Genomic DNA, 13,962 nt, shown 5'->3' with positions numbered 1-13,962 from the left:
ATATTTTCTGACCAAATGAACGGCGCCGTAGAACAAGCATTTCCATGGCTACGTGCAGCTCCTTCTCCAGAGCCAACATCAGAGCCTGGAGTTGCAGAAGTAAGACCAGAATTTGAAGGGTTTGCTCAAGCTCCAGCTCTTGTCTCCCACCATCCGTGGGTCACAAGGAAACTGTGTGTAAACAGGGGTTTCTTGGAGAAGAAACCAGCACCAGCCGGTGACACAAAGCAAAGCCAAGTGGAAAGAGTCTTGTGAAATCCAGAGATCTTGGGGGCAAATCCTTTCTGCAGAAAGCAGAGTGAGGTGACGACTTTCTACTGGGAGAAGATGGAAAGAAGATTAAAGAAGACTCACGTCAATGAAGGACGCGTTTACGTAGTCTGTGTTCTCTTCCCCTCTCTTCACTGGAATGATTACCCGGTTAAACTCATCTGAAACACAAACAAAATGATGTAAGTTTTGGGAAACATCTTCAAAGCAGGATTCCTTGATAACCACGCGTGGCCTTTAGCTGTGAAGTCACCAAGCCCTGGGTGAGAGGACAGAGATGTGGGAAGGAGAGTCCTGTGTTGACAGCACCCGTTTGGGATGAGGAGGCTCAGTTCTGCTTCTGCCCTGGTTTGGGAAGGGAGGAAGGGACGCTCAGAAATCCAGGACCTGCTCACCACAGGGACTCCTTTCTCCCTTAAGACACAAACCCTCGGCAGCATCACCCTACTGAGAAGAAAGTCATAGCAGGGAGTGGTTGAGGTGGGACGAGACCTTTGGAGATCATCTGGTCCAAGCCCCTGATCAACCAGGGCCACCCAGAGGTTGTTGCCCATGACCACATCCAGACGGCTTTTGAAGATCTCCAGGGATGGAGACTCCACAACCTCTTGGGTCAACCTGTGCCAGTGCTTGGTCACCCTCACCGTCAGAAAGTGTTTCCTCATGTTCATGAGGACCCTCCCATGTCTGTTTGTGCCCGTTGGCCATTGTCACTGGGCACCACTGGAAAGAGGCCCCGTCCCCTCTGCACCCTCCCGTCAGGTGTTTATGGACGTTGGTGAGATCCCCTGAGCCTTCTCCATGCTGACCAGTCCCAGCTCCCTCAGCCTTTCCTCACAGCAGAGAAGCTCCAGGCCCTGAATCATCTTTGTGGCCCTTGGCTGGACTCTCTCCAGTCTGTCCGTGTCTCTCCTGTACTGGGGAGCCCAGCACTGGACCCAGTGCTCCAGGTGTGGCCTCACCAGTGCTGGGCAGAGGGAAGGATCAACCTCCCTCAACCTGCTGGTGACTCTTTGTCTAATGCCACCCAGGACACCACTGTCCCTCTTTGTGACAAGGCCACCTTGCCGGCTCCTGGTCACCCTGGTGTCTGCCAGGACCCCCAGGTCCCTTCCTGCCAAGCTGTTCTCCAGCTGGGTGTCCCCAGCACACACTGGTGCCTGGGTTGTTCCTCCCCAGGGCGAGGACTTTGCCCTTCTCCTTGTTGAACACCAGGAGGTTGCTGCTGGCCCACTTCTCCAGCCTGATTCCTGTCCCCACACCCACACAAACGGTCCCCACACCCACCGGGAACACCTTCCCCAGGCAGATGAACACGTCTTACATGGAATTATCTGAAGCACTCTGTTCTTCTTCATGTTTGCCGGCAAGTTGCCTGTTCTCATCTTGTCATTCTGAATTTTGATTGAAGTGAGCTTCTGCAGAAGAGAGAGAGAAAGTAGAGGGACCTTTCAGAGCCACCCAGCACCAGCTGAGGACATGGTGGTCCTGGTAGCACCATCGGAGCAGATCCACCAGGACGACAGCCATGCTCACCTTGAACTCCTCTTCCAGCCCATTGCTGCTGGTCCCTGGCACTTTGTTGTAGATCTTCTGGAGGTGGATCTCTAACGAGGTCACCTCCAGCTCCGTGTCACCGTAGAGATAGTGCTCCAGAAGTGCTTGGTATATGAACACATACTGCATCTGCAGGGGTTGCAGGGAGAAGCTGTCAGTCTCTGCACACACGCTGGCTGCAAACCCACCTCCCCACTGCCCACCTGTGTCCGTTGGGCATGTGGCCACCCCTGAGACCCCAGAAAAGTGGGTGACAACCTTTCTGCTGCTGTATGGGGAGTGGGAACGTATTTACTACGTCACATAAAGCTGACATGACACAAAACTTTCTCCAAGTCTGGAGAACAGGAGCTGAGGGGAGACCTTCTGATCTCTGAACTGCCTGAAAGGAGCTTGGAGCCAGGGGGGTCGGGCTCTGCTCCCCAGGAACAAGCGCCAGGAGCAGAGGAAACGGCCTCAAGTTGCACCAGGGGAGGTTGAGGTTGGATGTGGGGAACAATTTCTTCCCCAAAGGGCTGTGGGGCATTGGAACAGGCTGCCCAGGGCAGTGCTGGAGTCACCATCCCTGGAGGGTTGGACAGACGGACATGAGGTTCTCAGGGACATGGGGCAGTGCCAGGGGTGGGGGAATGGTTGGACTCAATGATCTTGGGGGTCTTTTTCAACCAAAATGACTCTGTGATTCTATGAAGGGGATTAAAAAGCGCAGGATCCAGCAAAAGGCTCACATCACTCTGCATCCTTCCAAACTGAGGAATGACGCTCAACCCTCACGTGGGCTTTTCTGCAGGCCGGCACTGACTGTGCAAAGGGGATCTGTTGACCTCTGAAGTTGAAATAAAAGTGCAGGAGCAGCTCACTTACATCCGTCTGTACCATCTGGCAGCGCTGAGCCCGGATCCGGCTCACGAAGCCGTAAACGTCCACCTTCCTCTCCGCGTGCATCATGTCCAGCATGGCATCGATGACGATAAAAGTGCCTGTGCGTCCCACCCCGGCGCTGAAAGAGCAGAGGGGACAAGCGGTCAGTGCAGCGGTGTTGGTGTTGGGGTCCCTTGTGGAGTGTCTGGGAGTAAGTCAGACGCTTCCCAGCAGTGAGTAAATAGCAACATCTGTTTTGGAGATGAGAGAGGTTCTCAGCCTGGTGTTTGGCGTTGCCTGGGTTTTGCAGAGAGAGGCACAGAGAATCTCCAGCAACCACTGTGGCCAGAGTGCATGAGGACACCAAGCAGAGTGAGCCCCTCTCAGTGCTTCAAAGGGGCCGATAAGAAAGGTGGGGACAGACTTTTCAGCAGGACCTGTTGTGATAGGACAAGGGGTGCTGGTTTTAAACGAAAGGAGGGAGATTCAGGCTGGACACAAGGAAGAAATTGTTGTCCCTGAGGGTGGTGAGAGCCTGGCCCAGGTTGGCCAGAGAAGTGGTGGATGAACCATCCCTGGAGACATCCCAGGCCAGCCTGGACGGGGCTCTGAGCAACCTGAGCTGGTGAAGATGTCCTTGCTCATGGCAGGGGGGGCACTGGGGGAGCTGGGAACATCCCTTCAACCCAACTATTCTGTGATTCTGTGATTAGGAACAGTGTGACCAGCAGCTCAAGGTGGGTTATCCTGCCCCTCTCCTCTGCCTGGTGAGGCTGCATCTGGGACCAGTTCTGGGCTCCCCAGTTTAAGAAGGACAAGGAATTACTGGAGAGACTCCACCAGAGGCTATAAAGATGGAGCATCTTTGGGCCTGGAGCTTCTTTCTTATGATGAAAGACTGAGAGAGCTTGGTCTTCTGGAGAAGAGACAATGATAGGGATCTTATCAATGCTGATAAATATCTCCAGGGCGGGTGTCAAGAGGATGGACCAGACTCTGTTCAGTGGTGCCCAATGACAGGATGAGGGGCAACAAGCACAGGCTGAAATGCAGGAGGTTCCATCTGAATATGAGGAGAAACTTCTTCACTTTGAGGTGCCAGAGCCTGGCCCAGGCTGCCCAGAGAGGCTGTGGAGTCTCCTTCTCTGAGACATTCAAACCCGCCCGGACACGACCCTGTGTGATCTGCTCTGGTGACCCTGCGTGAGCAGGTGGGTTGGACTGGATGATCTCCAGAGGTCCCTTCAACTCAACCAGTCCAGGATTCTGTGATCATCTCTGCCTTTAACTGTGGGGTTTTCCCTTACCAAAACACGGACAGGAGGCTCTGTGGCTCCCCCAGCCTCACTGCTGTGCCTGAACCCACCCCACAGGAGGTCAAACACCATAGTCCCTGCTCTCAGTCCCGCTGTCAGCTGAGTTCTGCGTTCTCACAACAAGGGATATCGCCCTCACATGCCCAGGGCAGTGGAAATCCAAGGGAGATGCCACCAACGCCCAGCTGTGGTGTCAAGCTTGGCTCACTCAGCATCCAGCTGACCCAAACCCGGCACGAGCTGTTCACACCATCACATCGCTGATTCCAAGAAGTTCCTTCAATTCATATGCTTTTTTTTTTAACGTTTCTGTGTGGAACATTCCCATTTAACACAGGAAAGTTTAATAAAAATGAGCAGGACGTACCTGCAGTGCACGACAATCGCTCCTGCATATTGGGGGTTACACGTCTTCACCTTCTTCAAGAATTTCAGCATCCCGATGGGGGTGAACGGGACCCCAAAATCGGGCCAGCTGGTGAAGTGGAACTGAGTCACCAGGCGCTGAGGCTTCTTGTTCGTGACGTCGCCAACCTGAAGGGAAAATGTGTCTTCAGATTAATGAGGAATACTCAGATTTTCCTTTCTTCCCCCAAAAGTGAGGGCAGAGAGGGAGCTGCAGCCCCAAGGCTGAGCTGGATGGCTTAAGAAGGACTAGCTGCAAGGGCACCGACCCAGGCTCCAGGCCCGAATTAATCTCTAAAAACATGACATTTTAATCATCTAGCATCACATCCCACCTCCTGGGAGTGAGAGGTGCCAGCCTGGCCTCGGCTGTGCCTCTGACATGCCAGAAGCTGCTGTTTCATTCTCAGTGAGCTCAAACAGAAGCTGCTGCTTCATCCTTCCCACTCCTCTGTCCACAAGGTCCTCAATTAAATGCAGAGGAGGAAACCACCCCATGTCTGGGCCATCGGAGAGAGGGGTGAGGCTCAGGAGAACCCTGCTCAGAGTCCAAATGGGTTTTCAACTCTTCCTTGCTGGCCTCTGAGATCAGCAGGAAAATAAACAGAGTGACTAAAGCACCCAGAGCCTCCTCGGTGGATGAGAAAATGTAGCAACAGATGGGAAAACAATCAGAACCAACGCATGCGGTGCTGGGTTTTGTCTCCGCCCATCGGATAAATCTGATTATTTGCAGGCATTGTGTATCTGCGGGGGAGAGCAGGAACTGATACTGGTAACAATAATGAGGTAGAAAATGGTAATGAGGAAGAAATTGTTGCCCTGAGGGTGGTGAGAGCCTGGCCCAGGTTGGCCAGAGAGGTGGTGGATGAACCATCCCTGGAGACATCCCAGGCCAGGCTGGACGGGGCTCTGAGCAACCTGAGCTGGTGAAGATGTCCCTGCTCACGGCAGGGGGGGCACTGGATGAACTGTAAAGGTTCTTTCCAACTCAAACTGTTCTGTGATTCTATGAACAGCAAGTCAACTGAATTTCAGCCCTTGCGTAACAGCATCTCCGCACTCAGTACAGCCACGCTGGTAACTGCTGGGAATGGGCTCCCAGGTCAGTAAATTCTTAGTAGTTCTGGTTAAAACTGGATGTTTGGGTCATTTCATCCCAGCTCTGCTCTCACGGCACCTCAGAGGAGTTGAGGATTAGCTGCTGGATGCCCAGTGTGGAGAGGGGAGGGATGGGATGGGGTGGGATGGGATGGGACACATGAGCCCTGGCACCTGCTGGATGCAGAACTTGCGCACGGTGTAATCCACCAGGACCGTCACGTCCTCCACGGACACTCGGATGTTCCCGTAGGTCCAGCAGCCCTGATCCGGCCAGTACTGAGCACATTTACACTGCGGGGAGAGAAAACAGGAGCAGGTGAGCTCCGGTCCCTTGGGATCGGCTCCAAGACATGCCCATGGGCATGAGACTGGGATGAAGCTGGGTTAGATACCAGCCCACGAAGCCTCCTGGCACTTACCTCTTTCCTTTCTTTCAGGTTGGTCACCATGACAATTGTCGCTGTATTTTGCTCCCAAATCATCCTCCAAAAATCATTCACGGTTTCTTCCTTTGGTCCTAAGAAGGAGGTAAAAAAGAAATGTTGTCTTTGGGATCAACCCTTCAAGCATTGGGACTGAAATTCAAGTGTGCGAAGTCATACATCGTGGATGATGCAACACAGTTTTGCCAATAGATGTCAGCACAGGAAGTGTTTTGGTGTCCAGGAATGGCAGCTAAGCCAAGGAACAATCCTATCACAGAAAAGCTGAGCTTTTTGGGTATGTTTTATGATGAAATTGTTAGCCCAAGAAGGGGAAATCAGATAAATGGAGCATGAAAACCACTTGCCCAAGGTCACCCAGGGAAATTGTGTCTGTCATCGCAGAAGTGCTGTCCCTGAGCTTTGTGCTTTAACCAGCCATGTTCCTTTGGACCAGGGGAGCCCCACAAGATGTTGTGCTGTGGTTAAACCAGCACAATTTCACAGAGCAGAAGGACCTCAGCCCAACCTCCACCAGACAGAGCTGTGGGAATAACCGAGCATTTACCTTGTGCAGCAATGAACTTGTTTTTCTCTTGGTACCCCTGTAGAGAAAAAGAGAGACAAATGAAAACACAAGGACTTTTCTAACAAGTCATGAAATGCATTAATAAACCGAGCCATTGCCTGCTCTGTTGCTCACTCCCTGCAGCCTCCAAGGCGAGAAACAGGACTGATGGGTGGGGGGGGGCAGAAATGATGGAAAATCCCTGTGCAAAGGGTCCTTGTCCCAAGGAAAAGCTCCCCATGCTCAGGTAATGGGGGGGTGACCCCATTTTTTGGCACAGAGCACTAATGTGGCAGTGCCCAACAGCCCTTCCACTGGGACCAGACCCTGCATGCAGAGCATCCCATGAAAATCAGGATTAATCTTAAGGAGATTGGGCTGTTGAACTCCTGACAATTGATTTTGTGTACTTCCTAATGGATATTTATTTACTGCTGAGCAAAGGATAAAGCTCTTTTGGGTCTTGCTTTTCTTCACATGCCTCCATCTCTCTCAAAGTATGATTTATTTGAGCTATATGTTGATAATCATATTGGACTCATCTCCTCCTAGGAGCAGAGCAGGGCAATCTTGCTTTGATTTCAGCTGCATCACTTGATTTCTTTTTCATGCCCTTCTCAGTTCCAGACCTGCGAGCCGGGAAGTACCGATGATTAACCAGCCGCACCACTCATCAGCCGTTAATGAGAAAGCCCCAGTTCCTACAGGAACAGTTTCCAAACCCCTTCCAAACCAGCCCGCTCGGTTTTGCAGCACCCTGAGGAGTGTAAGTGTGGAAAAGAGAGGTGGGAAGAGATGCGACTGTGGCAAAACCACTGAGCGATGGCAGAGATACAGCTGGGATTTATGAGTCCCAGCTCCCGGCCTCTTATTCCAACCACTTTTGTCTGGGTTTACAATGTGGAGTGGAGCACAGTGAGCTCTGTCACGGCCACACAAAGGTTACGAGATCAAAAATCAGTGTAATTTATTGCTCTGGAGGAGCTGGGGAGATGTTAATGTAGGAGGTAGCACAAGTCACACCCCATAAAAGCCCCACGGTCCTGGGGGTACCAGGCATTGTCAGCCTGGTGGAGGTTTCCCCTTCAAATGACAAAACTCACGTTAATGAAGGAGGCGTTGATGTAGTCGGAGTCAGGAACTCCTTCGACAGGAGTCAGGTGAACCCTGGAATGATCATCTGGAAGCAAATTAAAACTCTGCATTAAAAACAACTCCCTCCAGGCATCTGGTGTAACGAGAAAGCCGGGTGTCGGAGTGGGGCCTGGGCAGAGACAAACACCTTTATGCCCCCAAATTCTTCTCCCTTAAGCCTGGAGAGGTGCTAAACCTCACCCAAGAAGATCTTCACCTGCAGAGCACTCACATTTGAGGAAGCCCCAAGCCACCTTGCTGCCCCACACCACCCATTTCAGCATTTCCCACCCGCTTTGTTTTCCACAACCTCCTCTGCTGGTGGCTCCAGGGAGCTCCACCTCGTAGGTATCTAAAGCTAAAGGAGACGCAGCCACGCATCTGGGATGGGAAATGACCTCAACTACATCCTCACCCATCCCAGAAAAAGGAATGGGGATCCCAAGATGTGTTCCTCTCAACCCAGCCCAACCAGCGCTGCTACCTACAGGGCAAAATGTTGACGTATCTGTTCTTCTCCTTGTTCTCCTCCTTGGAAGCAGCTTCGCACGTGGCCTGGATAGGACACGCTGGGAGAGCCTGAAATGGCAGAAAAGGGGTTTTTCCGTGATGTTTGTACTCATGGCATGGCCGTATCCACAACACGGCTGGCACGTCGGCGCACGCTGTATCTCAGCATCCCCTTCAGTCGTGTTCCCACCACCCACAGCCCTCACCTCCACCCCAACAACAGCTCCTTGTTCCCACCATGCCCAAGGAGACTATTCAAATAACCCATGATGGACCAGAGAGAGCAAATCTCTTCGAAAAATGTGCTATCTTGAACCTCAGGACCCACTGACACGAGGTGGCAGCAAAGCCTCCGACACCAAACACACCAGCACAGGGATGCGGGAGCTCGATTCTGCCCACAGAGGCTCCTGCTGAGATTTCCTCCATTAACAACAATGCTAAAACTAATTAATCCCCTGCGATGAACCCCCATGGCCCAAGCACACCCCGTGATGGGAAGGAGCATCCATGCAGGGAGTTATTTTCCATTCAGCAGCATCAGGGACCGGTGGGTTGGGGGTGCTGGGGTCACGGGCGATGCTGTGTTGGTCACAGGTTTCGGGTTTGAGCAGAGGACGTGCTTCCCCAGAATGGTTATTCCACAATCTCCTCGAACAGCAAAGGGGATGAGAAGCTATTGGAGGGATTCACCATCCTTTCCAGCTGACGGGACAGACGTGTTTAAGCAGCGTAAGTCTTCAAGGCTTTATTTGTATTATTTATAACCTGAAAACCTCATCTCCCCGGGGGTTCATTCCACCTATCTAGTTTCATCGGAGTGTAGCCAGGAACAGTATCAAGTTGTTCAACAGCTGGGAAACTCAAGTGGCTTTTTTTTTTTTGTGATCTTCTCATCATCCTCATATTGTCACATCACACCTTGGACCTCAGGTTTTAGGTATTTGCAGATGACACCTTTGCAGTGCAGACAACTGGATTAACAGATTTTCTTTAATTAGGCTGCTGGACTGCTCAGGGAGTTCAGCATCTCCTACATTATATGCTGGGATACACCAGTTATTTAACTCTGTCCCCTGTCTGTTTTTGTCACGCCAAGGTGAAACAGGTTTATCGCCACAAGAAGTTGCAGAGCTCAGCAACGTCAGGAAGAAGTTGTGGCTCAGAAGAGCCGCTCCAGCATAGTGGGATAACCCATACCTGAATTATTCCTCACTCTGTTGTCTGGTAAATTACCATCATTCTGCTTTAGGGTTAACAGCTCATTGAAACAGATGGCGTCATTTCTGTTTCTCTGTCAGAGCTCTTGTTTTGGCTCTTTGTGGATTTAAGATGATGATTGACAGGCCATTCACGTTGGCAATGTTTCCCTTGTAGCCATGAGGACCAGGAGGATGGAGGCAGCTCCTGGGAGGAAAGCAGCCAGCAAGGAAGCTCTGGAAGATCCCAACATGTCCAGGACACCTCCTGAATCCAAAAAATGTAACCTCATAGTACCGCTTGATAACAAACCTCTGCTCCCTGTAGCAAATGTGAGGGGTAGCGGCTTTTCCAGCCCCACAGCAGATTCAGGGACAGAATCCTCCCACCTCGCAGCCCTTTGAGAAACCCCTGAGGACCAAGCAGACCATCAGTCCCTCTGTGAAGCTCTCAGAGAAGCTCTTCTGAAGCACGGCATCCAGCACCAGCACTGTTATTTGGTCGATTCAGTTTCTCAAGCCAGGTACCACAGCACACCACGGCTCTGGTGTATCCAAAACTCTGTCCCTGCTCTACGAAGCGAGACCAGAATTTTCCCCGTTCTCCATCTTAAGCCCAACACCGAGAGCAGCCGGTGGGATTTAAGAGCAAGAAGCGAAGGCACTCACGTTGAACTCCTCCCGAAAGAGCTTGTTGTCGTCGGCCATGCGGCGGTTGATCTCCTCCTCCAGCTTGTCGACGGGCAGAGGCGGGTACTTGCGGTTGGTGCTGGGGGAGCGGGCGAGCAGCGGCATGCTCTGCGGCTCTGCAACGACACCCCAAACGTCAGAGCTGCCCACCCAGCCCAGAGCTCACCAAACCCGGCTGGGCACAGGGACCTCGCACACCCCACCATGTTCGATTTTAGGGCCAGCTCGCATCCTCACTGCCCTGTGTTTTCATAGAATCATAGAATAGTTTGGGTTGGAAGGGACCTTCAAAGCTCCCCCAGTGGCACCCCTGCCATGAGCAGGGACATCTTCACCAGCTCAGGTTGCTCAGAGCCCCGTCCAGCCTGGTGCTGAACACCACCCGGTCTTTTGCTCTTCCCATGGACAGCGCGCAAAAATTTGGGGATGCTGTAATAACATGAAAAGCTTTCAGTATGCTGTGGCTGAGCATTATGCTGTTGGAGAGGCAGGACAGGACAATGAGGATCAAGTCTAACAAGCCCACTTAATGCTACAGGCTAAGGGAAGAGTGGTTTGAAAGCTGCCTGGCAGAAAAGTCCCTGGGGGTGTTGGTGACAGTGGCTGAACATGAGACAGTGTGTGCCCAGGTGGCCAAAAAGGCCACCAGCATCCTGGCTGGTACCAGCACTGGTGTGGCCAGCAGGCCCAGGGCAGTGACCGTCTCTGTGCTGGGCACAGTAAGGCCCAACCTCAAATCCTGGAGGCAGTTTTGGGCCCCTCACGCCAAGAAAGGCCTTGAGGTGCTGGAGCGAGTTGAGAGAAGAGAACAGAGCTGGTGAGGGGCTGGAGCACAAGTGTGATGGAGCGGCTGAGGGACCTGGGGGTTCAGCTGGAGAACAGGAGCTGAGGGGAGACCTTCTGATCTCTGAACTGCCTGAAAGGAGCTTGGAGCCAGGGGGGGTCGGGCTCTGCTCCCCAGGAACAAGCGCCAGGAGCAGAGGAAACGGCCTCAAGTTGCGCCAGGGGAGGTTGAGGTTGGATCTGGGGAACAATTTCTTCCCCAAAGGGCTGTGGGGCATTGGAACAGGCTGCCCAGCGCAGTGCTGGAGTCACCATCCCTGGAGGGCTGGACAGACGGACATGAGGTTCTCAGGACATGGGGCAGTGCCAGGGGTGGGTTATGGTTGGACTTGATGATCTTGAGGGTCTTTTCGATCCAAAACTACGATTCTAAGTCATCAACACTGCAGGGTGAAGATCCCCTTGCTTTGAATTCAGATTTCACCCTCACTCACACGCAAGGTTTGGCCCCATCACCCTGACGTGACTCCCAGGCGGACACAGAAAAGGCAGCTGCTGCTTGTGGTTCCTCAGCCAAGCCAAGAGAGACCACGGCAGGTTACACCAACACACTCCACCGTTTATGAAGTTCACATCTTTACTCACAAAAATGTAGAACGGGTAGGGAAGGTCCTAGCTGCTGATGTTAGAAAAAGGTGCTGATTATCAGTTAGCGCTCGCTCCAAAGGTGTTTGGTTTATGTGGAGGGAGCTCAAAAGAAGGATCTGAACTGGGTCTAACTGGTGGTAGTTCCTCTTCAGCTCTTACTTTGGTGCCTACATCACAGCAAGCTTGCACAAGGCTTTAAAATTGCATTTATACATCTTAAGAGGGTCCAAATAGGTTTTTATAAAGATAAAACAACATATTCTCTGCTTTCTCTCAGAAATGTTAGTTTGGTGCCTATAGTTAGCGTGAAGATCTGCGTGGGGGTTTTAATCCTAATCTGAAAGGGTACAAGGATATTTAATTATTCCTCAAACATGTAATTTTTCAATAAAATGTTTCTTGAGCCAAAGAGATATTGTGAAAACTCAAGAGGAACCGTGAATAGTTCAGTGTTGGAAGTGATCACCCCTCTTCATATTCACCACGTGAGGGCAAACATTGTGTCTCTGGAATGAGCTGGGAAGCGGATTTTCATTCTATAAAAGTTTTCCCAAAATCATGGAAAACAGGGCAAGTTCAGAACAAGGAACAAATAAAAACGTACATGAAAAACCCCACTTTCCTACAAAAATATAAGGTGGGTGGACAAAGCCGTGGCATCCAACCCACTGAGTCCCCAGGTGCTGTCACTGCATCCATGGGCTTTCCTAGTCTTCTGGTGTATAATATTTATACTATTCTACACTATTTATACATCATTTAAAATTTATTTATATTTAACTTATTCAGGACCACCTTCACATGCTTTTCCAAGACGAGACTTAAGGAACACAGTCTTTATTTTCCTTTTTACACATTTCGGGCAAACCAGTACCTGGTGTGTTCTCAATTCCATTCGAGCTGCCCAGTAAAAGATGCCACTGGCTACAACGTTGGCCACACGTCCAACAAGTGTCTTATTGCTGTGTTGGAAGGGGAAAGACCCTGCGTGGGCAGCTCAGAAGGGGCACAAACCAACCTTGCTTCTCTCACTTCAAGGGTTTTATGTCATTTTTGTAATTTTTAATGATTTTTAGGAGAATTTCTCATTATTTCACTAGGTGATTTCAGCCAGTTCCAAGCAGGGTAAAAACAAGATGAAGATTCCATTGTTACCCTGAAGAATGTTTGCATTGACCCGTTTCGATCCGAACAAAGCTTATTCCTCCTATAAGATGTGTTTTTAGTCCCCGTGTCATGCCCACGTGGGTCTCACCTGCATCATCCGTCCGGCCGTTGGTCAAGCGAAAGGAGTTGGAGTGACTCCCTGCTTGCTTGTATTTCTTGAACCTACCAACGACAAGGGAACGGAGAACATCAGTAGATACACAGGATCCCAGAATGTCAGGGGTTGGAAGGGACCTGGAAAGGTCATCCAGTGCAATCCCCCCATGGAGCAGGAACACCCAGATGAGGTTACACAGGAAGGTGTCCAGGTGGGTTGGAATGTCTGCACAGAAGGAGACTCCACAACCCCCCTGGGCAGCCTGGGCCAGGCTCTGCCACCCTGACTGGGAACAAGTTTCTTCTCATTTTTAAGTGGAACCTCTTGTGTTCCAGTTTGAACCCATTGCCCCTTGTCCTGTCACTGGTTGTCACCAGAAGAGCCTGGCTCCATCCTCCTGACACTCCCCCTTTCCATATTGATCCCCATGAATGAGTCCCCCCCTCAGTGTCCTCTTGTCCAGCTCCAGAGCCCCAGCTCCCTCAGCCTTTCCTCACATGGGAGATGCTCCACTCCCTTCAGCATCTTTGTTGCCCTATACCACCAAGAAGTACCTTCTTGGATGAGAGATGCAGCCACAAAGGGTTTTCCTCACTTTATGGCTTGAGGAACCACCTCCGAGATGTTCTGGGATCTCTAAAATCCCACCCACGGGTGTAAATTTTAAGTGACCGCATCTGGAAAGGCCGCAGGAGACCAGAGCGAGGTGAAAACCACGAGGAGAAGCTTTAAGGCTGCGTTTTATAGGGGACACCCCACGGAGTTCCTGCTCCACGGGCTGATTCAGTAAAGCAAATAAACCCCGGGCTGATCCGTCCCCCTGCAGCAAAACCTGTCTCCATGTGCTTTTAACGGGAAGCAGATGCTTATGCTCCGTTTGCCCGAAATTCGGGGTTTTGTTGAATCACCGGGTAGGCGGCTGTGAACAGAAAGGCTTATTTTTTCCCTTTATTAAGGGCTGGAAGCCAGGTGGGGAGGACTCGAATTCTGCTGCTGCCCAACTCCCGAGGCAAAACTCTCAGCGGGTTCCCCCTGCGAGGCCAGGAGACGAGAGGAATTTTTCCATCGCTAAGCTGAGTTTTATCTCTTTCTTTAATTTTGTTCTTATATAATCAGCAAATTGTTGAGTGCATTAAAATGTTTAGTGCGGGTGAGCTTGCTTAGCTGAGTAGATATACACTCAGGATGAGGGAACACTACATTTTGAGCAGCCCAGATGTTTGGATTTTTT

General features: G+C 51.3%; 1 protein-coding gene across 5 annotated transcripts in view; it reads right to left on the bottom strand.

The window, feature by feature from the left end:
• PTPRA (protein tyrosine phosphatase receptor type A) overlaps window positions 1-13,962 on the bottom strand; it is a 130,520-nt gene that overhangs the window by 4,287 nt on the left and 112,271 nt on the right. For all 5 annotated transcript variants that reach the window (XM_080344414.1, XM_080344413.1, XM_080344415.1 and 2 more), the window contains 12 exons: window positions 12,723-12,796; window positions 10,016-10,152; window positions 8,126-8,216; window positions 7,607-7,683; window positions 6,504-6,540; window positions 5,933-6,030; window positions 5,685-5,804; window positions 4,372-4,538; window positions 2,692-2,827; window positions 1,807-1,956; window positions 1,595-1,688; window positions 355-431 (listed from right to left, as the gene is read on the bottom strand). In XM_080344414.1, the coding sequence (XP_080200540.1) occupies window positions 355-431; window positions 1,595-1,688; window positions 1,807-1,956; window positions 2,692-2,827; window positions 4,372-4,538; window positions 5,685-5,804; window positions 5,933-6,030; window positions 6,504-6,540; window positions 7,607-7,683; window positions 8,126-8,216; window positions 10,016-10,152; window positions 12,723-12,796 (1,258 nt within the window). The remainder of the gene's footprint in view (window positions 1-354; window positions 432-1,594; window positions 1,689-1,806; window positions 1,957-2,691; window positions 2,828-4,371; window positions 4,539-5,684; window positions 5,805-5,932; window positions 6,031-6,503; window positions 6,541-7,606; window positions 7,684-8,125; window positions 8,217-10,015; window positions 10,153-12,722; window positions 12,797-13,962) is intronic.

The sequence above is a fragment of the Nesoenas mayeri genome (assembly GCF_963082525.1).
Source record: "Nesoenas mayeri genome assembly, chromosome: 4".
NCBI lineage: Eukaryota > Metazoa > Chordata > Aves > Columbiformes > Columbidae > Nesoenas > Nesoenas mayeri.
The sequence above is the reverse complement of the archived record's forward strand: the minus strand, read 5'-3'. Positions and strand labels throughout refer to the sequence as shown.